Source organism: Pogoniulus pusillus, chromosome 31 (assembly GCF_015220805.1).
Source record: "Pogoniulus pusillus isolate bPogPus1 chromosome 31, bPogPus1.pri, whole genome shotgun sequence".
NCBI classification, from domain to species: domain Eukaryota; kingdom Metazoa; phylum Chordata; class Aves; order Piciformes; family Lybiidae; genus Pogoniulus; species Pogoniulus pusillus.
In genome coordinates, this window is record NC_087294.1 from 13703514 (window position 1) to 13730022 (window position 26509).

The 26509-nt window shown below is 45.4% G+C and overlaps 1 protein-coding gene across 2 annotated transcripts in view; it reads left to right on the top strand.

Moving 5' to 3' along the window:
* RNGTT (RNA guanylyltransferase and 5'-phosphatase) overlaps positions 1 to 26509 on the top strand; it is a 188583-nt gene that overhangs the window by 39943 nt on the left and 122131 nt on the right. The window contains exons 9-11 of one of the 2 annotated variants that reach the window (XM_064169255.1): positions 2226 to 2361; positions 11171 to 11242; positions 26155 to 26319. In XM_064169255.1, coding sequence (XP_064025325.1) covers positions 2226 to 2361; positions 11171 to 11242; positions 26155 to 26319 — 373 coding nt within the window. The remainder of the gene's footprint in view (positions 1 to 2225; positions 2362 to 11170; positions 11243 to 26154; positions 26320 to 26509) is intronic. The other variant, XM_064169256.1, reaches the window with a different exon arrangement.

The window sequence follows — 26509 nt, forward strand, 5'->3', positions numbered from 1 at the left end:
CCATTCCAATGCCAATCACTCTCTCTGCCAACAACTTCCTCCTCACAGCCAGCCTAGACCTCCCCTGGCACAACTTGAGACTGTGTCCCCTTCTTCTCTTGCTGCTTGCCTGCCAGCAGAGCCCAACCCCACCTGGCTACAACCTCCCTGCAGGCAGCTGCAGGCAGCAATGAGCTCTGCCCTGAGCCTCCTCTGCTGCAGGCTGCACACCCCCAGCTCCCTCAGCCTCTCCTCACAGGGCTGTGCTCCAGGCCCCTCACCAGCTTCATTGTCCTTCTCTGGACACCTTCCAGCACTTCAACATCTCTCTTGAATTGAGTAGCCCAGAACTGGACACAGCACTCAAGGTGTGGCCTGACCAGTGTTCAGTTGGCGTAGATGATCTCCAAGGTCCCTTCTAACCTGAGCCATTCTGTGCTTGAAGCTATAAATACTCTGGGAGGTGAGATGGAGATCTGCTTGTCTAACGCCAAGAGCTGTAACTCTTTGCTAATGCAATTTTCCTCCTATTTCCTGAGTTATCATGTTAATGCTAATGTCCAATTAGAATTAATAATGGACCTTGCCTCAGGACCAGGAGTGAATAAGAAGTAGCTTCTCATGAAACTTTAGCTTTTAACATTTCTATGGCCAGATACTTCATCTGCTTGTGACATTAATCTGTGTGGACACCATGACCCTTTTTCCTTTAGCTCGCTTGTCACAACTTTTGTGGCAGTGGACCCAGGCTGCTTTGTTGTGGTTGGATTGGCAGTTTGGAGAGATGATGTTTGTGACTCAGTTCTGTGCTTTTGTGTGGAGTTAACCAATTCTGTTCTTGCTCTTAATGCTGCTCCACTCTTGCTCTGTTATTCACTTGTCTTAAATTCAGATTGAGCCATCTGATACTGGAGCATGTCATCTTGTGTACTTGCACAGGATCTAATTCAATGGGGCCTGGTTACTAATTGGATCTTTTGGGTGCTCACATAATAGAGATAATTAGTAATAAATGTGCAGCTGTATTAGCAAGTAGTGTTCACAGCATGCAATATAATGCATGACAGTTAAGCTCCTGTGTGCTGCTTTAGTTCCTACTGAATGTGTTTGAGAAGTCCTTGCTCTTTTTTCTTTGCTGATGTGGTGCTGCCCAGAGCTGCTCTCTCTAGTCTGATATAAGTGTGAATACCTTAATTAACTTAATGAAATATATCTGCTCAGGGCACATCCAAATAATATTCAATAACCTCGTGCTCAGCAGTCTGCAAGCTTTCTCCCAAGAAAGCTTCAGCTATCATCTGGGTAAAAATTAAAGCCTGACATTAAGCACAGAAGTTTAGGCTTATGCCACAGTGCTCCAGGTGGGGTTTAAAGGGGCAGAATCCTCTCCCTCACCCTGCTGCCCACACTTCTCCTGCTGCAGCCCAGGCTCTGGTTGCTCTCTGGGCTGCAAGAGCACACTGCTGGCTCACGTTGAGCTTCTCATCCACCAGCACCTCCCAAGTCCTTCAGGGCTGCTCTCAAACCAGTCCCAGCCCAGCCTACCCTGGTGCCTAGGATTGCCCCAGTGCAGCTGCAGGACCTTGCACTTGATCTGGTTGAACCAGGTCATTTAGTCCAACCCCTCCCCTAAATGATCTGGAAGATCATTTTGTCCAACACTCCAGATGCCACCAGGTATACCTGTACTGAGTCACTGTAGCAGGTACACCTGTTGGCATCTGGGGGTTTTTGGCTACTGCAATGGGCTGCCCAGGGGAGTGGTGGAGTCGCCGTCCCTGGAGCTATTCAAGGCAGGATTGGACGTGGCACTTGGTGCCATGGTCTAGCCTTGAGCTCTGTGGTAACAGGTTGGACTTGATGATCTATGAGGTCTCTTCCAACCTTGGTGATACTTTGATGCTGTGACTAAATGATCTTTCTAGGTCCCTTCCAGCCTCTGACATTCTGTAACAACCTTATGAAGTTGGCTTGGGCACACCTCTCCAGCCTGTTAAGGTCCCTCTGGATGGATCCCTTCCCTCCAGCCTGTCAGGTGTGATAATTGCATTGCACTAAGTTGTCTGCTTTCCTGAAGCAGTAGGTTTAAACTTTTATCTGTCAAAAAAACCCAACCAAAACCTTCTAAAATGCTGTTTCAGCAAAGTCTCTCATGATTGCTTTTTTTAGCACATACAATCAATCCAAATAGTAGAGATTTAGAGGATACACTCTTAAGTGTACTATTTTTTATGTTGCCTTTGCAGGTACATGATGCTGATTGATGGCAAGAATGAAGTTTACATGATTGATAGAGACAATTCCATCTTTCATGTCTCTAATCTGGAGTTTCCATTTCGCAAGGATCTTCGCACACATCTAACGAACACTCTTCTGGATGGGGTAAGGAGCCTGCTGTGGAATTGCTGTAACAATTTCAGTGTCATTTGCTTGTGTTTAGAGACAGGGCCACCTGTTTTTTTTCTTTAGGCCTGGATCAGTGGGATTTCAGGAGTAATATATGCTCAGTCGTTGAATCGCTTCATAAGTCATTCTCTGTCTGCAGAGCAGCAGTGGTGACTGCTCTGGGGGGAGCTGTTTGTCTATGAATTAAAACAAGGTGTTGAGGTGACAGTCTTTGAATATGAGAAAAGGCTTGAAGGGAAGCAGAAGAAAATTATTGCAGGGCCTCATCTTTTGTTACAGCTTTATGTGTTCATGGTCAGTTTGATTTGTTTAATGTCAGTATTCTGGAATTTCATGACATGGGCATAGAATCATAGAATCAAGCAGGTTGGAAGAGACCTCCAAGATCATCCAGTCCAACCTATCACCTAGGCCTATCCAGTCAACCAGACCATGGCACTGAGTGCCCCATCCAGGCTTGTCTTGAACACCTCCAGGGCCAGTGACTCCACCACCTCCCTGGGCAGCCCATTCCAATGCCAATCACTCTCTCTGCCAACAACTTCCTCCTAACATCCAGCCTAGACTTACCCCGGCACAACTTAAGACTGTGTCCCCTTGTTCTATTGCTGGTTGCTTGGCAGAAGAGCCCAACCCCAGCTGGCTACAGCTTCCCTTCAGGTACCTGTAGAGAGCAATGAGCTCTGCCCTGAGCCTCCTCTTCTCCAGACTGCACACCCCCCGCTCCCTCAGCCTCTCCTCATAGTGTTTGTGTTCCAGGCCTTTCACCAGCTTTGTCTCCCTTCTCTGGACACCTTCCAGTCACATCTCTGGATAGGTTTTGTGGATCTATGCCATTGCTTGTTCTATTTATTTTCAGTTTATCTGAATTATTGCCTAATTTAGATACAGAATCATAGAATGGTTTAGGTTGGAAGGGACCTCAAAGATCACCTAGTTCCAACCCCCTGCCGTAGGCAGGGACACCTCCCACTAGAACAGGTCCCTCAAGGCCTCATCCAACCTGGCCTTTTGTTTAAGACTAAAAACACTTCTAAGTTGCAGTAGTAACTTAAATTATGTAAGTTTGCTATTAAACTTTTCCAGCTAGTTGTAAAACAAGCTGTACAATGTCTGCATTTGCTGCTTGTAATGTTCTTGCTAAGCTTTTCAGAACAGTAGCTACAAGATTGTTCCTTTCCTGACCATCCTGTTTTACAGGAGTAAAAGAGCTTCATTAGCTCTTACACTGAATACCTGTCAGTGTAGATGTACACAGTTGCCTATCATGAGAGCATTGGAGGCTCTCTTCTGTCACTCTTGCTGAAGTGCTGAGATGCTCTTCCACATTGCTCTTCTGAAGCCTAATTCACCTTTCAGATACAGAGACCATATTGTCACCATTACATTTCTTTCCTTTCTCAAGCCTTTTGTTGTCAGTGTCTTATGTGAAATGTCACTTCTGTGAGTGATCTGTCTTCCTGAACACACATTTCCATGTGAAGTATGTAAAAAATGAGTCTGTGAGGATAATTATTGCGAGGAACAATGCACTGTCTCAGGGACAGAGGAGCAAATAATGGAGTACTTTCCACCACCTCTGCTTCACTGAAAAATTCAGAGCAGAATGCAAGAAATGCCCTGCTGTCAGCTCAGAAGTGGTTGTACAAGCTGTCATGTCTGGTAGGAGTCTCATCAGCCAGGCAGCTTCCTAATGGCATACATAATAGTGTTCTTAATAGCATACATTAGGTTCTATAGTGCTGAGACAAAAAGCTTGGTACTATTTTTTTTCCCACTGCTCTTTCTAAGGCTCTTGAGCAAGTAATGGCTTGCCAGTGTCCAGATGGTGCAATCTTAGGTGTGCTTCAGGGAAAGTGCTGCTCTCCTTTGTGTGTTTCAAAACACAGTTTAGTAAGGATGACAAATGTGTGCATGGTGGAAGACAGGGCTGCACCTCCATTGAGGTACGCGCATAAACGCGGCTGTGGGGCTCGGCAGAAGGGCTCTCATCTGCTCTTTTTTGTTTCTCAGATTTCTAGTGTAAGGCTCTTAAGAACAGATGAAATTCTCTAAGTTGCATGAGTCATGGATTGTAACTTATTGTTCTGTAGAAGTTTGATGTTACAGTGCATTTCAGTATTGCACTTCATTGGCATAAATGCAGCCTTACTGTGATTTACCCCCAGTTTTTTCCATGAGGTGGAAAGGAAAATGATATTAACTGAACAAGTGTTGCCTGAACAAAATGCTTAGAGATAAAACTAAAACCTTTCAGTGGAGAAATACTTTTTGTAGTACAGATTTCTAAACTGAAGTGTGATGAGTTTAAAAACCCCCAAAACCTGTTGATGGAATGTTTTCTTTTTTACTTGAAATTCCTTTCAGCAGGCTTGAGAATAAAATTGCCTATTATCAGAAGAGCTTCACTTTGTAACTGAATATTGGTTTAGTGTTGATGCCAAATGGTAATTTCATAGAATCATAGAATCAGGCAGGGTTGGAAGGGACCACAAGGATCATCTAGTTCCAACCCCACTGCTGTGAGCAGGGACACCCTACCCTAGATAAGCCTGGCCTTAAACACCTCCAGGGATGGGGCTTCAACCACCTCCCTAGGCAACACACTCCAGGCTCTCACCACTCTCATGCTGAACAACTTCTTCCTCGCATCCAGTCTGACTCTCCCCACCTCCAGCCTTGCTCCACTCCCCCTAGTGCTATCACTCCCTGATAGCCTAAAAAGTCCCTCTCTAGCTTTTTTGTAGGCGCTTTTCAGATCCAGGAAGGCCACAAGAAGGTCACCTGGGAGCCTCCTCTTCTCCAGACTGAGCAGCCCCAACTCTCTCAGTCTGTCCTCATAGCAGAGGTGCTGCAGCCCTCTGCTCATCCTCATGGCCCTTCTCTGGACACACTCCAGCACATCCCCATCCTTCTTGTATGGTTGCATATTTCTATGATTGTTCTTTTATTCTGGATATAGGTGTAATTTCTTTCATGTTTTTAATCCATGGTCATGTATTAACACCTGTGTTAACATATTTTGCTAGTTAGTGTTGAGGTGCTGTTGCACTTAATTCTGTGATTACAGATTGAAGTAGTTCATACTTATGAGGAGAGGCTGAGGGAACGAAGTGTCTTTAGTTTGGAGAAGAGGAGACTGAGAGATGACCTCATTAATGTTTATATATATGTAAAGGGTGAGTGCCAAGAGGATGGAGTTAGGCTCTTCCTGTGTCCAATTTTGGGCTCCTCAGTTCAAGAGAGACAGGAACCTGCTAGAAAGAGTCCGGTAGAGAGCCATGAGGATGAGTGGGAGACTTGAGCATCTCCCCTACACAGAGAGACTGAGAGCCCTGGGGCTGCTTAGTCTGGAGAAGAGAAGACTGAGAGGAGATCTGATCAATGTCTACGAATACCTGAGGGGTGGGTGTCAAGTGAAGGAGGCCAAACCCTTCTCAGTGGTGCACAGCAAGAAGCCAAGGAGCAGTGGATACAAACTGGAACACAGAAGGTTTCAGCTCAACATGAGGAGAAACTTCTTTAGAGTGAGGTTGACAAAGCCCTGGCACAGGCTGTCTAGAGAGGTTGTGGAGTCTCCTTCTCTGGAGGCATTCAAACCCACCTGGATGCATTCCTGTGTGAACTACCCAGGGTGATCCTGCTTTGGCAGGGAGGTTGGACTCGATCTCTGGAGGTCCCTTCCAACCTCTAAGATTCTGTGATTCTTGGTGATGCCCAATGCCAGGACAAGAGGCACTGGGTGGAAGTTAAGGCAGAGGAAGTTCCATGGAAACATAAGGAAAATGTTTTCCCTTTGAGGGTGACAGAATCCTTTAAGAGGCTGCCCATGGGGGTTGTGGAGTCTCTCTCTCTGGAGATACTCAAAAGCTACCTGGATGTGTTCCTGTGTGATCTGCTCTAGGTGCTGCTGCTGTGGCAGGGGGGTTGGAGTGGATGAGCTTTCCAGGTCCCTTCCAGCCCCTGGCATTCTGGAATGCTGTGGTACTTCCTGCCCCTAAAGTAGCTTTCTCTCTTTCAGAGAGTTAAAGTTTAGAATAAGGTGGCCCAGTTTGCATTCCTTTACAGTATGAGACATAGATCTCGGTGCCTTGCAGCAGAACAGCTCCTCGTGTTAAGAATACACAAGATTAAGTAATTTCTCCTAACTTTATTTAGAGTGACAGCATATATAAAAGTTTGATAAAGGCAATTTCCATGAATTCATGGTTCACTTCAAGCTGAAATTACTTGCAGCAGCTCTTACTATGATCAGTAACGTTTTGGGCGATGTACTCATCTCCAGCTCTTCAGCTGTGATTGTTCTCCTGGTGTGGAAGAAAGTCTTCTGCAAAGCTTATTAAAGCTGATTTGAATATTACCTACAGGTGACTGTATAATATGAAATATTCCTTCAGAAGCCAAGCTTTTTGCATCCCTACTTCTGTTTGAGGGAGCAGATAGATGTTTTTGTTCAGATGTTTTTGGCTGTCACGCAAGGAAACCAATTAGTTATTGCCAGGGACCTTCTTGGCATTCTGCATAGCTTTGGAACAGTGGAGTTAGGAAATGCAGAGGTATTCTTAAGCTTGAAATCTCTTTTTCCCCAATTTTAATACAAATTTGTATAGATTTTATTTATGTTTAAAATACTGTTCACACTTGAAGGCTTAGGAGGCCAAAAATGGTGAGGGAGATTGCAATTGCTTTGTGTTTCTGTTTCGAACACAGACACCACTTATTTGGAATCTCCCTCAGAAATGGCATAGCTTAAAAGTTTTATTTGTTTCTGGTTGCAAAGAGAGGTACCTCATGCAAAATAGATCTATTTATTCATCTAGTTATTGAAAACCCCACTCTTTTCATTCCTGAGATACAAGCAGTAACTAGAATTGTGTTAAAGCTAAACAGACAAAGGAAAGGCAAAACCCCAGGAGGAAAAGCAACAAGCAGATGTGTGATTAGATCTGGTTCCATGCTCCATGTCAATAAAAAAAATCATTCTGCAAATGGCTGGTAAAATGAGATTTTTTTGCTTTCTGATTAAATTTTGGATTGTTTTAAGGCCAACTTGCTTGCTGAATAAGTGATTGAAGGGGGAAAAAACCCCACCCAAAGTCCACGAGCTGTCAGTCTAGCATTGTTCTTTTGGTTCTTATCTGAAAGCTCTTGGCAGAGTTGTTGTTTCTGATATGCTGCAAGGCTATGCTCTGCAGCACCAGAAGATTGAGGGAAGATTAATACAAGCAGAGTTTTGCCAGGTTGTGCTGAAGAACTTGGACTTAGTTCTGTAAGCCTGCAGGTTAAGCTTATACCTAAACCAGCAGCTACTGGGCAGGCGGTGAAGCAGTGGAAATGTTGCAGCCCGATGTAGTGGCTGTAAATCTGGCCAGGATCTATAAAAGGAAATGCATGGACACAGGTGTGGTTTATGGCTACTTCTGTGTTCTGTTCTCATGCCATGGGAGTGATTTTTTTTTTAGTTATCTGGAAGTTGTCTTAAATGTGGTGTTGAGGATGTCACATTACTGCTCAGATGGGAAGGAGAGAGTTTGAATGAGAGCAGTTCTCACGTACCGCATTTCCCCTCTAGTCTCTCAACTTGCTTTTGAGGTCCATTCCCTGAGGGATCTTTCAGTTTTCATCATTTCAAGGAGGATTCTGCAACCAGACTGTTAATTAATGATGTGTTAGAGTATTTCTAACCCAAATCGTTCTTATGATCACTTTACAGCTTTTGCCTGATGAAACTGTGTTGCTGTAACTAATGGAGCAGTGAATGTTGTTGTCGTGACAGAGATGAGCTGCACAAGAATTTGTCATCTCTGCTTCTGAGCCATATTGTGCTACTGTTTGCTTGCTTTGGTAGCTGGGATTTCAGTCAGGATGTGAGAAGGGAACAGTAGGCAGGGGTGGAAGAAAAGAAGTGAAGATACGAGCAAAGAGACCAGTTTGACCAGTAATAGAGGCAAAAAAGGTTGATACATGACCAAAGAAGTAGAGAACAAACTTTTCTTTGTAATATTCATTCTGTCTTGAAACTACTGGAGAAAAGGACTGGGGAGGTTGGCTGATGAGAAGAGGCTGTGCAACCTAAGGTTAGTTAGCCTGGAGAAGAGAAGCCTCAGGAGGGACCTTATCACTTTCCACTGCTACCTGAACCGAAGCTGTAGTCAGGTGGGGGTCAGGGTCTGCTCCTAGACGACGTGTGGCAACTTGTGGCATGACCTAAAGCTGTACTGGGGAGCTTTAGGTCTGATGTTAGGAAGCACTTCCTGATGGAAAGGGTAATTAGGCACTGGAACGGAGTGCCCAGGGAGGTGGTGGAGTTGCCCTCCCTGGAGGTGTTTAAGGCAAGCTTGGATGTGGCACTTAGGACCATGGTCTAGTCGATGTGGTGGTGTTAGGTCATAGGTTGGACTTGATGATCCGAGAGGTCTATTCCAGCCTCACTAATTCTGTGATTCCAGGGATGGTTTCAGAATCATTCCTGGCTGCATTTAGTAATTATTCTGAAGTAGAATATCCAGAGATTCAGATTTTGAAAACTGGGTGTAAAATCTTATGAGGCACTAAATGTTTTCAGGGTTTTAATAGGTAAATGCTGAGGCTCTGAAGATGCACACTGAGGAAATGAGTCTTTAATCCTTAGACACACGCTCAGTTAAATGCCTTGCAACAATTTGTTTCACCTTCTAATGTGATTGAAACTTTAAAGAACTATGGTAGCATTCTTTCTTTTTGCTATGTTATTAATTTCTCCTGGTTATTAATTACTAGCAAGAATTCTGGGTAGGATTTCCTCCCTTCTTCTTTCTTTTTTGTGTTGTGGGACTTGTTTTGGGTTGGGTTTTTTTTGTGTGTTTGTGGTGTTGTTCATAGAATCATAGAATTAACCAGGTTGGAAGAGACCTTCAAGCTCATCCAGTCCAACCTAGCACCCAGCCCTATCCAATCAACCAGACCATGGCACTAAGTGCCTCATCCAGGCTTTGCTTGAACACCTTCAGGGATGGTGACTCCACCACCTCCCTGGGCAGCCCATTCCAATGCCAATCACTCTCTCTGACAACAACTTCCTCCTAACATCCAGCCTAGACCTCCCCTGGCACAACTTGAGACTGTGTCCCCTTGTTCTGTTGCTGGTTGCCTAGCAGCAGAGCCCAACCCCAGCTGGCTACAGCCTCCTTTCAGGTAGTTGTAGACAGCAATGAGGTCCCCCCAAGCTCCTCTTCTGCAGGCTAACCAGTTCTTTGTTAGTTTATCAACTAAACTATGTCTCTTTAATATTATAGGAAGCTTGTTGAACAGATGTAAGCACCAGCTTAAGATGTACATGTAAGATGTACATATTTGTGTGTACCATTAAGTTATGGAGACCTTCTTATGGCCTTCCAGTATCTGAAGGGGCCTATAAGAAAGCTCATGAGGGACTTTTTAAGGTGTCAGATAGTGACAGTACTGAGGGGAATGGATCCAAGCTAGAGGAGGGGAGAGTCAGATTAGACTTCAGGAAGAAGTTCTTCAGCGTAAGAGTGGTGTGGCACTGGCACAGGTTGCCCAGGCAGGTGTTGGAAGCCTCATCCCTGGGTGTTTTGAAGGCAAGGCTGAATGTGGCTCTGGGCAGCTTGATCTAATGTCAGGCTGTAGGGCAAGGTTGGAACTAGATGATGCTTGAGGTCCTTTCCAACTCTGGCAATTTTGTGGTTGTGGGAGCACTTTTGTGTCTGGATGCTGACTGTTCAGAATAGGCTTTCTTCCAGCTGACATATTTTCAAGATGGTTTAGCAGGGTATCTGGGAAGTTAATGAATTTCACATAATATGAATAGAATTTGTGATGTTTCTGTTTGAAGGAACTTTGCTGTTTAGTCACAATGCAGCACTCAAGCAAATTGCAGTTGTCACTGCTGCCTGGGCTGCTTTTAACATGAAAACATCCAACCTGAGCATAGAAAATGTGTGTTAATGCTTGTTCACTTCTTTCTGCTACACTTCTCATTGTGGCTGAAATGTCCCCAAATGCTTGCTTGGCTTGGGATTGCAGTTCTTATTGAGGCTTCTAATAGCTTGTTGTTCACTCAGAAGCAGTGCTTCTGAAAGCTGTGGGGAAACTAACAGATGAATGTTGCTGATCAGAACGTGGAGCCTTTGTACAGCTTCCAGGCTTTGTATCGAGTGCTTCATGAAGCCATTTGAGCCCCCAGCTATGTTTGTAATCCTGCCTTACTGTAAAAGCTTTCTCCTAATGAAGATGTTAGCAGTGTGTGATTGAATCATAGGATCATAGAATAGAATCATAGCATCAGTCAGGGTTGGAAGGGACTACAAGGATCATCTAGTTCCAACCCCCCTGCCATGGGCAGGGACACCTTGCCCTAGAGTAGGCTCGCCACAGCCTCATCCAGCCTGGCCTTAAACACCTCCAGCCATGGGGCCTCAACCACCTCCCTGGGCAACCCATTCCAGCCTCTCACCACTCTCATGATGAAGAACTTCCTCCTCATGTCCAGTCTGAACCTACCCATCCTCAGCTTCACTCCATTCCCTCCAGTCCTGTCCCTCCTTGATAGCCTAAAAAGTCCCTCCCCAGCTTTTTTGTAGTCCCCCTTCAGATCCTGGAAGGCCCCAGGAAGGTCACCTGGGGGAGCCTCCTCTTTTCCAGCCCGCACAGCCCCAACTCTTTCAGTCTGTCCTCATAAATTGCATCATGACTGCATCATGCTTACCTGTCCTTGCACTAAGTGTACAGCATCCCTTCTGTATCCATGAAATCAATGCAACTGTCATCTCTTTTGTCTTTTAAGGAGATGATCATCGACAAGGTGAATGGCCAAGTTGTCCCTCGGTACTTGATATATGACATTATTAAGTTTAATGTAAGTACTCTCACTTTTACTGCTTTTATCATCAGTTATTGCAGCTCATTTTCTCTTTTAATCTCATTGTGTAGCAGCTTCAGAGGAAAACAGCAGAAGTGTTTGGGTATTTTGTTAGCAGCAAGCCATGCATTGCATTGGAGATTGAAAGTAGCCTTATAATAGCTGCTGATTTATTTTGACCTGCTGAAGACAGGGTGGTGCCTTGAAACAGCCCTTGGAATGTTGCCCATTTCCAGAGCATGCTTGGACTATTTAGACAGATAAGTTGAGAAGGGATGGGGAAATTAGTCCATAAGTGGTAAATCTATTACAAGAGCATCACAGTAGTCCTTGTTAAGCTGCTCCACCACCTCTCTCTCAAGTTTATCTTAGAAATCATGCAACAAGTCCTCTGCTAAGCCCTCAGGAGCAGCCTTACACTGAAAATGCTTGATAGATAAATCTGTTGTGGAAGTTGTAGGGAAAAGAAAAAGAGAAGCCTTTGTTGATAGGTAGGAGTGAAGTTTTTGTGGTCACAAGAATGTGCTGGTAAGTAGTGGAGAAAATGAGAATTGTTTTGTTCTTTAAAGCAGCTTTCAAATATGGTAGAAGTTTGAGTGGTGCCAAAGGGGCCTCTTGAATGTTGTTTATATGTGTGTACATGTGGAGTTTGAAGTCACTCAGGGATCTTATGGTAGTCTTTCCTTATGAAGAGCTAACCTTGGCAGTGTGTTCCACTTGCTAGTCCTTACTATAGCAATCAGTTTTCTAGTGATCTCTCTGTTAAATTTAAGGAACAGAGAATGTCCTTCAGGAAGGATGAATTTAACCATATGTATTTATGTATATGTTTAAAAGAAGATTGACCTAACTAGTGAAACAGAAAGTATGCCCTGGATGATGTGTTTCATTGGGATAGAGTTAGCTTTCTTCCTGGCAGCTCCTAGGGCCCTGTGTTTTGGGGTTGTGATCACAGCAGTGCTGATAGGACAGGGATGTGCTAGATACTGCTAAGCAGTGCTTACAGAGTGCTCACTCCAGGGATGAGGACAGGGAGCAATGGATGGAAGCTGCAGCACAGGAGGTTCCAGCTCAACACAAGGGGGAACTTCTTTACTGAAGGGTCCCAGAGCCCTGGCACAGGCTGCCCAGAGAGGCTGTGGAGTCTCCTTCTCTGGAGCCTTTCCAGGCCTGTCTGGATGCATTCCTTTGTGACCTGAGCTAGATTGTATGGTCCTGCTCTGGCAGGGGGGTTAGACTTGATGATCTCTTTGTGTCCCTTCTGACTCCTGACATCCTGTGAGCCTGTGAAAAGGCTAGGGGGTTGCTCACTGAGTTGGGAGGGGACACAAATGAGACAAATCATAGAATCAACCAGTTTGGAAGAGACCTCCAAGCTCATCCAGTCCAACCTAGCACCCAGCCCTGCCCAAGCAACCAGACCATGGCCTAATCCAGTCTTTGCTTGAGCACCTCCAGAGACAAGGACTCCACCACCTCCCTGGGCAGCCCATTCCAATGCCAATCACTCTCTCTGCCAACAACTTCCTCCTAACATCCAGCCTAGACCTCCCCTGGCACAACTTGAGACTGTGTCCCCTTGTTCTATTGCTGGTTGCCTGGCAGAAGAGACCAACCTCACCTGGCTACAACCTCCCTTCAGGGAGAGGACCCCCACTGACCAAAGAGATTCTGTGAGTATCACTCAGCAAACAGGAAAAATGATCAGAGGGTTTGTAGAAGATTGTTAAGGTTTGGGCAAAAGGCTACTTTTGAGCAGAGCTGTAAATGCTTTAAAGCTTGTTTGGTTTTATTTGTTGTTGGTGGTGTTTGTGTTTTAAATGCAGTGGGAATGAGGGAGGAGTTAGCTATTATGCAATACTGTTTTGATGTCAAGGACACATTAAGATCATGTTATCAGTGTGAGTGCAAGCAGGGCTTCAGCTGCAAGAAGGCATTAGCAATGGTCCTGCTGCAAAGATTAAAAAGCATAACAGTTTTTTTTTAGGCTAATTTTAGAAGCTTAATTACAAAAATGGGCACCTGGGGATGTTTGGCTTGGCAAGAAATGATCAACAGAGTTTTATCATCAAGAGAGGTAAATGTATTAAAAACTTGTGTTTGGCAGGACAGGATAAGTTCCTTCTTAAGTTGCCCAAGTTAGATTTGCATAAATTTTCCTAGCAGAGCTTCAAATCAAATAATTACCCAAAGCATCAGTCCTGTTCAAAAACAAAACATTCTCCCTCACTTCCAAAACAAACTACTCCCTCTCAAATTAAACCCCCCCAAACAACCTGACAGCTACATGAGGTGACCCTTCTCATACAATCAACCAGGTTGGAAGAGACCTCCAAGCTCATCCAGTCCAACCTAGCACCCAGCTCTATCCAATCAACCAGAGGTGTTGAAGAAGACTGGATGAGGCACTTAGTGTGCACCACACAGCTTGGTGTCATCTGGAAACTTGCTGAGGCTGCACTCAGTCCCTCTGCCCATGGCACGGGCAAAGATGTTGAACAAGACTGGTCCTAGGCTTGATCCCTGAGGGACTCTGCTTGTCACTGGCCTCCAGTTGGACATGGACACATTGAGAGCCACTCTTTGGGTGTGCCCATCAAGCCAGTTCTTTATCCATGTTGTGGTCCACTCATCAAACCCATGTGTCACTGGCTTGGATACTCTGCCTTCTAACAAGAGGTAATGTGGAAAATGAAGACAGGTACCTGAACAAAGCCCAAAAAGCTTAGCCTGGCTTCTCTGTGTCTGAGTTAAATACCATGACCACTGCTGCCTTTTTAGGAGCAGAAATTGTGAGAATGCATCTTTATTCTTACTGCTGTATGCTTAAAGTTTCAGCCTATATTTGGGATCTTTGGTTTTTTCAGTGGTTTTGTTCAGTTGGTCCCTTGAGCCTCTGGCATTTGAAAAGTTGAGTTTTGAATTGGTGATTTAAGAGAAAGCAGTGCTCTGCTGGTAATGGATCACCTGGGAGTACAAGTAGCAGTTTGTATGCAGTGTGGTGGTTTGGGGAGGACCTTATAGAATCATAAAGCTGAATGGTTCAGTACATCACAGGATCTTTATTCAGACTTAGGATTTCACCTGAGTGTGACCCAGAGGAGGTAAGGAGGTCAGCTTAAACAAGGGTAACTTGTTCAGCACTAGGGAATGGCAACAGAAGCTTATCAGGGAGTAGAGGCTGTAGAAACAAATGTAAGAGAATATCAAGGTATAAAAATGAGAGAAAACTGATGGGCAAGGACCTGCCTTTTACAGATCCTAATCATAGAATGGTCTGGGCTGGAAGGGAACTCCAAAAGTCATCCAGTCCACCCCCTGCAGTCAGCAGGGACATTCTCAACTAGTTCAGGTCACCCAGAGCCCTGTTTAGCCTCACTTTGAGTATCTCCAGGGATGGGCACCCAAACCACCTCCCTGGGCATCCTGTTCCAGTGTCCTCATCCTGGCATTACAAGACCTTGCCCATAGTCTCTCCTCAGACTTCCTGTAGGCTCCATTCAGATTCTGGAGTGCTCCTTGGCTTATTGCTGTTGACTGCTGCAAAGACTTTGGCCCCCTCCACTTAACATCCGCCCCTCAGAGATTTGGACACATTGCTCAGATCTCCTCTCAGCCTTCTCTTCTCCAGACTAAACAGCCCTATTGGTATGAGTCTGAGCAAGGCCAAGTGACAAACTCCTGCCCTTGGACCAGTACAGTCCTGTGCAACTCTACAGGCTTAGGGATTTGCTCTTCAGAGATGACCTTATTTTGAGAAGCTTTTTCTCTGCTGTGCCTAGAAGTACAGACACTAAACTTAATCTGCTCTTTCTTTCCCCTTAGTTCAGTAATAAAAAGCAAGACTGGGATAGCATAGGAGCTAATTAGTGCATTCTTAACCAGAACACTGCAGATGAGTATCTTCCCTTTCCCTTTGCAACCCTGCCCTTTAGATTTTGTGCACTCTATCCAAGTTTTCATGAGGCCAGATTGCAGCAGTAAGCATAGACTGGATGCTTGGGAAAGAAGAATTCTTTTAGTGTTCAGGAAGGGAGGATCATTTTGATTAAATCTAATACTCTGTGCATTAAATTAAGTCGAGAGCACCATGACTTTGCTTGCCATCCTGCATTAAAAAATGATGTGGATAGTGGCTAAGATTTGTCATGGTAGCCCTGCATGCTGATCATAAATCCTGCCTGTGGCCACTGTGCTGACTGAATTAATGCATGAATTTTTAAATTAATTGGTTTGGGTTTTTTTTTTTTTGCTTGTTTGTTTGTTTGAAATCCCTATAAAATATTAGCATGTCTGAATTTTCCTCTGCAAACCTCATTTTAAAGGGATGCAGAGCTCACAGGCTGTGCTGTGCCTCATTTATTAGCCTATTAACCTGACTTCAGAAAAACAAAGCACTGTGAGAATTCCGAGGGCACAGTTCTGAGGCACAAAGGTTTAATTGCTTCTTTTCTGTTTGCAAATGCACCTGGTTGCCAGCTTTTAACTCTGAGAGTAGTTCTCAAGTGGCACCACCTTGAAATGCAGATTTAAAATGCTTTTGTTGGAAAAGACTTTTAAGATCATCAAATCCAACTGTAACCCAACTGCACAAGACACCTGGAGGCCTGTGTCCAGTTCTGGGCTCCTCAATCCAAGAGAGATGTTGAGGTGCTGGAAAGTGTCCAGAGAAGGGCAGCAAGGCTGGGGGAAGGGCCTGGAGCACAGCCCTATGAGGAGAGGCTGAGGGAGCTGGGGGTGTGCAGCCTGCAGAAGAGGAGGCTCAGGGCAGAGCTGATTGCTGTTTACACCTGAAGGGAGGCTGTAGCCAGGTGGGGTTGGGCTCTTCTGCCAGGCAAGCAGAAACAGAACAAGGGGACACAGCCTCAAGTTGCGCCCGGGGAGGTCTAGTCTGGCTGTTAGGAGGAAGTTGTTGTCAGAGAGAGTGATTGGCCTTGGAATGGGCTGCCCAGGGAGGTGGTGGAGTCACCATCCCTGGAGGTGTCCAAGAGAAGACAGAATGGGACTTAGTGCCATGGTCTGGTTGCTTGGCTAGGGCTGGGTGCTAGGTTGGACTGGCTGAGCTTGGAGGTCTCTTCCAACCTGGTTGATTCTATGATTCTACCAGGACACACTCTTGGAACGCCTCCAGGGATGGCAACTGAGAATCACAGAATTGTCAGGGCAGGAATGGGCTGCTCAGGAAGGTGGTTGAGATACCCATCCTGGATGTGTTTAAGGGTTGTTTCCATGTGGTGCTTAGGGATATGGTTTAAGGTTAATCTTGTAGAATAAGGTTATATGTTGGACATGGTCCTCCTGAGAGGCTTTTCCACTCTGGATGTTTCTGTGACTGTTGGCTCATGTTCAGCTTTTTGTCCACCAGTACCCCCAAGTCTATTTCTGCAGGGCTGCTCTCAATCTCATCATCCCCCCCCCAAGATTGCCATGGCCCCAGTGCAGGGCTTTGCATGTGGCTTTTTTGAACCTTGTGAGGGCCCTCTTCCCTGGCTTGTTTAGGTCCCTCTGGATGGCGTCCTGTGTGCAAGTCAGGCCAGAGGGACCACTTAGCCTGAGGTCACTTTTTTGCTGAGAGTGAACTCATTTCCACGTTCTGTGTCATTGAGGAAGATATTGCATAGCACTGCTCCCAGTATGGACCCCTGGGGGACAGCACATGTCACCTGTCTCCATTTGGCCATTGAGCCACTGACCACTGTGCCCTGGGTGCTGCCGTCCATCTGGTGAGCTCAGCCCAGCCATCAAATGCATCTCTTCAGTTTAGGGAGAAGGATATTGTGAGGCACCACATCAGAGGCTTTAAGAAGTCCAGACAGATGACATCCATTGCCCTTCCCTTGTGGAAAGCCACTGGGTTGCTCAGCCATGACTTGCCCTTAGTAATGCCATGCTGGTTGTCTCCTATCACCTCCCTGGCCTCGGTGTGCTTTATCAGAGCTTCTCGGAGGATCTGCTCCATGATCTTTCCAGGCATAGAGGTGAGGCTGACAGGTCAGTATTTCCCAGGGTCTTCTTTGTAGCCCTTTTCAAAATAGGTGTGGATGTTTCCCTTCTTCAAGTCTCCAGAGACTTCACCTGACTGCCAGGGCTTTTCAGATACTACAGAGTGGCTCAGCAACTACATCAGCCAGTTCCCTCCGGAGGGTGGGATGCATCTGTTTGTGTCACTGCTCTTACTGCCTGCTAAGTTCTCCAAATCTCTCTATATCACTTAATTCTGTCATGGCTCAGAGGTGTCATGTAAATGAAATAAAGAGCCTGTGCTCAGTTGGATCTCACTTTGCTTTATGGTGTCACACTGGGGGAGATGCATCAGGGAGGTTTTTCCCTCCGCTTCCTCTGTTTATAATGCAATTTATTGAGAGCAAGGGCAGCTTCTCCAGGAGTCAAGTGCATCTGCAATTGAAAAGTGGCACTTTTATGCATATTTGAATCTTTTTAAAGCTCTCCTTCACTGTAATGGCCACAAAAAGTAGAATTAGAATTACAGAATCAAGCAGGTTGGAAGAGACCTCCAAGCTCATCCAGTCCAACCTAGCACCCAGCTCTATTCAGTCATCCAGACCATGGCACTAAGTGCCTCATCCAGGCTTTTCTTGAACACCTCCAGGGACAGAAACTCCACCAGCTCCCTGGGCAGCCCATCCCAATGCCAATCACTCTCTCTGCCAACAACTTCCTCCTGACATCCAGCCTAGACCTCCCCTGGCATAGCAATTAAAGTAAAGTATTGCTGAAGAGTGGTAACTGGGACATGCTGACCAGGAGGTTTTTAGTGGGTTTTGTATTCTTGGTTTTATATTTTTTTGGCTAGTGAGCTACTTCTTGTTGAGGTCCTTTAATTAGTTTGAAGCTTGAGTGGTTTAATTTCTGGTTTGATGATGTGAGAAATACATCTCATTTATAGACTTATAGAATCACAGAATGGTTTAGATTGGAAGGGACCTCAAAGATCATCCAGTTCCAATCCCCTGACATAGGCAGGGACACCTCCCGCTAGAACAGGTCACTCAAGGCTTCATCCAACCTGATCCTGAACAGCTCCGGGGAGGTTGTGGAGCACAGAAGCACAGAATGGGATCAAAGATCACATTCTGTGCTTCACAGCCTCCCTGAGCAACCTGTGCTAGTGTCTCACCACCCTCCCTGCAAACAACTTCTTCCTAACATCCACTTTCAATCTCCCCTTTGCCAGTTTAAACCCATTCCTCAGGGAGTTGGAGCAGCTCTGCTACAAAGACAGGCTGAGGGAGCTGGGGGTGTGCAGGCTGGAGGAGTCTCCAGGGAGACCTCACAGCAGCCTGCCAGTACCTGAATGGAACTACAAAAAGGCTGCAGAGAGACTGTTTGCAAAGGGCTGCCATTGGAATGGGCTGCCCAGGGAGGTGGTGGAGTCACCATCCCTGGAGGTGTTCAAGGAAAGCCTGGATGAGACACTTAGTGCCATGGTCTGGTTGATTGGCCAGGGCTGGGTGCTAGGTTGGACTGGCTGAGCTTGGAGCTCTCTTCCAACCTGCTTGATTTTATGACAGTATGAGGGCAATGGCTTCAAACTAGAGCAGAGCAGATTGAGATTGGATGTTAGGAACAGGTTCTGCACCACGAGGGTGGTCAAACACTGGGAGAGGTTGCTTGGGAAGGTGATTGTGGCCCCATCCCTGGAGATATTCAAGGTGAGGCTACACAGAGCTGTGGGCAACCTAATCTAGTTGAGAATGACCCTGCTGACTGCAGGATGAGCTTTGGAGGTCCCTTCCAAGCCAGACCATTCTATAATACTATCCTGTGTTCATTATTTGGCTTTGCAGGTAGCCTGAATTCAGTGCAGAATAAAGTATCTAAATTGATGTTCCCCTGGAAGAGCTACGTGCAGTCTCCCTGTGTGTAAATATCCAGTGGTGGTGGTGGTGGCAAATCCAGTTTATAGATTTGGATTACTGAAATGATGACTTTTACTTCTGTAATTAAGAGTGGGAGGTTCATGTGCTCCTCAGGTTACTTGAGGGGAGGCAGCCAGTCTAGACAGAACATAATTCCTTTTAATCATTAACATCCTGGTAAAATCCCCTTACTGAGTTCTGTTTTTGCAGGCTCAGAAGGATTTATAAGGATTACAAAGATCCTAAATGAAGCCACTGTACATGAAATCAGACAATGAGGGACTGAATTGTCTGTGCTCCCAAAATAGCAGCTACTAAGATGTCAGTGCCTAAGTGGAGTTTTGTTTCTAAAAGAGAGTCTTGGGCATTCATCCATGGTAGGTGCCCATTTCTTTGTAAAAGAGGGTCTTAGGCATTCATAGAATCATGGAATCAACCAGGTTGGAAGAGACCTCCAAGTTCATCCAGTCCATTCTGTCACCCAGCCCTATCCAATCAACCAGACCATGACACTAAGTGTGATTTAAGTACCATTCACCCATGGTAGGTGCCCATTTCTTTGTAAGAGAGGGCCTTGGGCATTCACCCATGGTAGGTGCCCATTGCTTTGTTTGTAAGAGAGAGCCTTGGGCATTCACCCATGGTAGGTGCCCATTGCTTTGTTTGTAAGAGAGAGCCTTGGGCATTCACCCATGGTAGGTGCCCATTTCTGCTGCACACCATTAATGGTGAAAATCAGAATTCAGACACTTCAGCTTACTGTCAGTATTCACAGAATCACAGAATTGGCAGGGTTGGAAGGGACCCCAGGGATCATCTAGTTCCAAGCCCTCCTGCCATGGGCAGGGACACCTCCCATTAGATCAGGTTGCCTAGAGCCACATCCAACTTGACCTTAAAAACCTCCAGGGATGAGGCTTCCACCACCTTCTTAGGCAACCAGTGCCAGTGCCTCACTACCCTCATGATGAAGAGCTTGTTCCTAACGTCCAGTCTGTATCTACACTTCTCTAGCTTGGATCCATTCCCCCTACTTCTGTCACTACCTGACACCCTAAAAAGTCCCTCAACAGCTTTCTTGTAGGCCCCCTCCAGATACTGGAAGACCACAATAAGGTCTCCTCCTTTCCCATCTTGTATGTGCTACCTTTACACTGGATGAAGCACTCGGTGCCATGGTCTAGTTGATTGGATGGGGCTGGGTGCTAGGTTGGACTGGCTGAGCTTGGAGGTCTCTTCCAACCTGGTTGATTCTATGATTCTATGGAGCAAACTTCTCATCTGCCTGTAGTCCTGTGTTTTTTATCTTGATTTTTGAGTGATCCAAGGGGAAGAGTGAAGAAGGGAGCAATGTTTGTAGCATGATCTGCTTTGCCTGGCTTGATCTTACCTGTTTAGTGATGGTTTTGACAGTCCTGTTTATTCATTCAAGTAATGTTTGCTAAGAAAAAAAGCTTGGAGCTGTGTTTGATCTTCTGTTAGGTCTTGATGTTTATGCATGGGCTACAAAGTTCTTTGATTCATGCATATCTGAATTTATTTTCAGTGCTTTTTATTTTTCTTTAAAGGAAAGACAAATAATTTAATACATGTCTTAAACAATCTTTTTAATAGGTCTGATTTCCCAAACCAGTTTTGTTCTGTAGTGAATCAAAGTGATATTCCATTGTATAAGCTGGCAACATATAAACAGTAATTATGTCCCTGCAGCTCGCTGGTTGAATTGTTACAACTGAAACAGTATTTCACAAGCTGTAGCTCACTGATGCTGCCAGGAATTTCAGAGACCATGCTGGAAATCTCTGCCCTTACCATGTCAGTTCTGAGTTTTGCAGTGATAAAAGAAAGGGACGTGAGGTTTCTAATCAACAAGCAGCTGAATAGGAGCCAGCAGTGTGCCCAGGTGGCCAAGAAAGCCAATGGCATCCTGGCTGGGGTTAGAAATGCTGTGGCCAGCAGGAACAGGGAGGGGATTGTCCCCTTGGACTTGACTCTGGTGAGGCCACACTTTACAGTATCACAGTATCACCAAGGATGGAAGAGACCTCATAGAGTGTTGTGTTCAGTTTTGGGCACCTCAATATAAGAGAGATGTGAAGATGCTGGAGCCAGTGCAGAGGAGGGCAAGGAAGCTGGGGGAGGGCCTGGAGAGTAAATCTGCTGAGGAGAGACTGAAGGAGCTGGGGCTGGTTAATGTGGAACAGAGGAGGCTGCAGGCAGAGCTCATGGCTGTCTGCAGCTACCTGCAAGGAGGTTGTGCAGAGGCTACTTCTGGGCTCTGCTCACAAGTCATCAGTGATAGAACAAGAGGGAATGGCCTCAAGCTGTGACTGGAGAGGTTTAGATTGGACAGTAGGAAAAAAAATAATTATGGCAAGAGTGGTCAGGGAGTGGAATGAGCTTCCCAGGGAGGTGGTGGAGTCACCCACCCTGGATGTGCTTAAAGGTGGTTTGGATGCGGTGCTTAGGGCTATGGCTTAGGGTGCACCTTGTAGAGTAGGGTTCTGGGTTGGACTTGGTGATCCTGAGGGACTTTCCCAAGCTGAATGTTTCTGTGATTCTGTGAAGTTAGATAAAATACTTCAAAATGTCTTTTCAGATACATCTGGTTGTTCATTTTCCTTTTGCCTTTTAGAAATGGAAACTTCAGAGTCATCCTCGTACACAATTTTTCATTGCTCTGACAGTTTGCTTTTAACTCTGTTTTTAAAAGAAAAACCTTGGAAATGAAAAAAAAACCAACAATCCCAAACCCAAAGTATTTAGGTAATTCAATGTAGTAATAATCTCATTTAGGGGAATGAAACAGCAGCTTCAGATTGTGTGGGTATCAAAAAATAGCATCTCAGAACCACTCTCAGGAGGAGATATGTGGCAGAGCATTAATATAGATTGCCAAATCCTCGCCTGCCTGCTCTTCAGAAGATGCAAGAGCTAATAATGGGCTTCCATTGGAAATGCAGATGTCAGCTGTTGGTGCCTTCAGTTGTCAATAACAACGTTAAACACAGGGTAGAATATCAGGCTGAGCTTATTCTTTATTCCAGTTGTGACACATGTTCTGCTATGGCTCAGTAAGTGAAGCTGTGTGTGGATCCTCTCTGTGTGTGTGTTGAATTATTCATCTCCAAGGTACAGCAGGGAAGCTGCTGGCAGGTAGGCTTCAAACCATATCTCATGGAGGAAAGGAATAACAATTCTCAGCTTATCCCAGACCAAGCTGGTTATCAGCTCTCTACACAGGCCCAGGTTGTAACAAATATTAGGGTAATAAGGTGAGAAATTGATACTAATACATTAATTATTTATTAATTAGACTCTGGCTCTCATGTAACTTGATACAAAGATTATAAAGGTTCTGTATTCAGCTGGGGATTGCCTTCATAATGGAAAGGGTTTCACCTAGTTAGAGAATGGTGTTTGGAGAAGATAAATCCAACAGCAGCATGTTACCCCACTGACAAAAGGAAGGGAGTTCCCAGAGACTTAGGGAATGTATCAGTTACTCCCAGTGCTGGTTGCTGACTGTGGGAGTTTGTCTTTTTTGTCTGCTTTTATTGGAGAATCCTCCTGAACTGCTGCTGCTGCTTTAGTTCATGTGTGTGGGGTGCAAAGACCCAAAAGAGAGGAGTGCCCTGTGCTCTGCAGCTCACCTGTGTTCCTAAAGCCAGGCTCTTTTTTGTCACCTGTTACCATAAAGTGTGTCCAAAGCTGAAACAAAAGACCAGAAAATGGTAAGCATCAAGTCTCTGCCTGAACATGCTCAGGCTTACCCTGGTACAATATCTGTGCCTGGCATGTGGCTTGGGGGAAGGGCTCATGTGTGTCCATCCACCACAGCCCTGGGAGGAGGAGGTGACACAGAAGCACAAAGAATCACAGAGCATCAGAGGAGACTCGGGCAGGGGGTACAGCAGAAATCCTGTTACCCTCTTGGATTTGTCTGTATTTAATGACCTGCAAATGGAGTTACTTTCCAGCCCTTGTAGCTGTATCAGTGTGACAGGTTGGACTGGCTGATCTTGGAGGTCTCTTCCAACCTGGTTGATTCTACAATTCAACCAGCAGAAGAACTACAGCAGGAGAACAGCTTTACACTTGACCCAATTCAATCTTTAAGCATCCACTTGGAACAGTGTTATTGGGACTGATGGGTTTTTGGTTTGATTGTTTTACTTGCCTCCTTTCAGTAAATAAAACACCTTCCCCCAGCCCAATGGGCATTACATGACCTGCAGAGCTTATTTTTTAGTAGTCTTAAACATATATTTCTTTTTGTGGGACACTAGGTTCTTAGGTGGCTTACTGAGAATCTGTTAATCTGAGGTACAACATCAGCTGAGCTTCAGAAATGCTCAGTTCTGAATGGATCTCCAGGAGCTGTGGAAGATTGTGCTTAAAACCAGAGCAGTCTTTTCAAGTGCCACAGCTCACTTCCTCCTGTGACCTCTTGGTGCAATGCAGGAAGCTTTAACAGGTGAAGAGAATTCAGCTGCTGAAGGGAGAGGTGTTGATTTGACAGATGACTTCTCTCTGGAGGCTTGTCTAAATGGTAGTTTGCTTTAGGGTACATTTTTATTACAGGGAGAGGGAAGTGTAACTTCCTAGCCTAGACAGGTAACACATCTAGGTGTTAGTTTTGTTTTGCTGTCTGGCTCTGGAGGAGAGAGACTTCACAGAATCACAGAAGGTTAGGGGCTGGAAAAGAGCTCGAAAGCTCATCCAAGTCCAACACTGAAATAACATCTTAATAAAACAAATGTATTGCTTACAAAGACATTAGTATTTGCTGCCTCAGTTTAGATTATACATACATCAATGTCTTATTTTTGGACAATGTGTGCTTTATATACTGAACAGTCTCTGCCTGCTTTTGCCAAGGTCTGTGAATTATTTACTGCAGCCTACATTACCCTCCTACTTCTTGGCTAAAAGCTAGAAGTGGAAGGTTTTGAGTCTATCTGGAATATAGACTTGTATATTGCCAACACTGTAATTGTAACAATCATAGAATCAGCCAGGTTGGAAGAGACCTCCAAGAGCATCCAGTCCAACCTAGCACCCAGCCCTGGCCAGTCAACCAGACCATGGCACTAAGTGCCTCAGCCAGGCTTTGCTTCAACACTTCCAGCCACAGCGACTCCACCACCTCCCTGGGCAGCCCATTCCAATGCCAATCACTCTCTCTGACAACAACTTCCTCCTAACATCCAGCCTAGACCTGCCCTGGCACAGCTTGAGACTGTGTCCCCTTGTTCTGTTGCTGGTCACCTGGCGGCAGAGCCCAACCCCACCTGGCTATAACCTCCTTTCAGGCAGCTGCAGGCAGCAATGAGCTCTGCCCTGAGCCTCCTCTGCTGCAGGCTGCACACCCCCAGCTCCCTCAGCCTCTCCTCATAGTGTTTGTGTTCCAGGCCTTTTACCAGCTTTGTCACCCTTCTGGACACCTTCCAGCATCTCTCTTGAACTGAGGAGCCCAGAACTGTACACAGCACTCAAGGTGTGGCCTTGAGCAGTGCTGTCTAGAGCAAGTGTCTAATAACACCCTTCTCCTCCAAGCTTGGTTTTATTCAGTGTGTCCTTGGTGTAAATTCAGTGCTATCTCTTAATTTTCTTAGTGTTTGGTGAGAATGAAGCACTCCTGAACTTCTTAGTTTACTTGGCTGATGAAGAGGTTGCTGAGCAGGATTATCTGTGTTTTCCCATCTCATATAACCTTCTGTCAACCTAGCTCTGACCTGTGTAATACAGAACCTAGTGGTAATATACCCTTGTGCTTAACAAGCTTTGAGAGAAAAATATATGATTGGCAGAGCTGCAGGAAATAATTAGTTCCAAGTAGATGAGAGAAGTGAAAGGATTAGTTGAAGGAGAAGAAAGTGATTCAGCTGGTTTATGGAGCATGTGAAATCCTCCCAGCTTTTAATTTAACTGTTAAGGGACTGAAATAAATTTGAGCTGCTATGCAAAAGCATTTTTGAATGAAGAAGATCTTTTTAGTAACTTCACTGCTTAGATATTTGAAACATTAATCAGCCCTTCCATGCCTACATATGAAATATGTCTGAGTAGAAAAGGTACTGAGCAGAGAGGTTGAACTGGGTGATCTCCAGAGGTCTCACTGCATCATGCCTAGAGATCAGTTTAGGGTAGTTTTAAAAGTGATGAAAAATGAGTGTACCTGTAGCTGCTACATCCAAAGCTGTAATTAGGGAATATTGAAACTGATTTCTTTAACTCTGTTTAGTTTTTGACTCTCCTGCACTAGAACATGTTTCAGAGGTTTTTATCCTTCTGTGGTCTTTGATTTGATGGAGAGGGGCTAGTTACAAGGTCTTGTAATGGCAGGATGAGGAGGAATGGGTTTAAAGTGGCAGAGGGGAGATTGAAAGTGGCTGTTAGGAAGAAGTTGTTTGCAGTGAGGGTGGTGAGACACTGGCACAGGTTCTCCAGAAACTGGAATGACAGGACAAGGAGTAATGGGTTTAAAGTGGCAGAGAGGAGGTTTAAACTGGATGTTAGGAAGAAGTTGTTTGCAGTGAGGGTAGTGAGACACTGGCACAGGCTGCCCAGGGAGGTTGTGGAGCACAGAAGCACAGAATGGAACCAAAGATCACATTTTGTGCTTCTGTGCTCCACAACCTCCCTGGAGGTGTTCAAAGCCAGGTTGGATGAGGTCTTGAGCGACCTGTTCTAGTGAGAGGTGTCGCTGCCTATGCTGGGGGTGGTTGGAACTGGATGATCTTTGAGGCCCTTTCCAACCTAAACCATTCTGTAAACATAATCCTTACTCTCACAGCAATCTTTTCCCCCAACTCAAACCATGCTATTGATGGGATCCCTTCCAACCTAAACCAGCCTGAGACAAATGCTTGCAAGCAAAGCATGAGAACGAAGTCTGATTCTGTGATTCCATTTGTCAGAGCCATGTAGCAATTTGACAATGCATTTGTGTGACGCTAAATATTGTGAGAGGGAAGCTTAGGCTCTTCCAATGCTTTTAAAAGTGACTTTTTGGCAACTTGGCAGGGCCAGCCTGTTGGAGATTGTGATTTCAACGTTCGCCTTGCCTGCATAGAGAAAGAGATCATATTTCCCCGCCATGAGAAGGTGAAGAGTGGCCACATTGACAAAGCACAGGAACCCTTCAGCGTCCGGAACAAACCCTTCTTCGACATCTATGCTTCAAGAAAGGTAACCTTCATTTCTCTTGTTTGTGTTCTGGCACTGAAGGCAGCAAAGCAGTGTTTGTTATGTGGTTTTGTCTCTGTTTGGTTTGGTTTTAGCCTCCAGTTCCTCTGTGAGCTGCCTGTTGAGCGATATATGAGGGATGGGTAGCAGTGTTAGGCTTTTTTCCCTCAGACACTAAAATTCTGGGCAGACC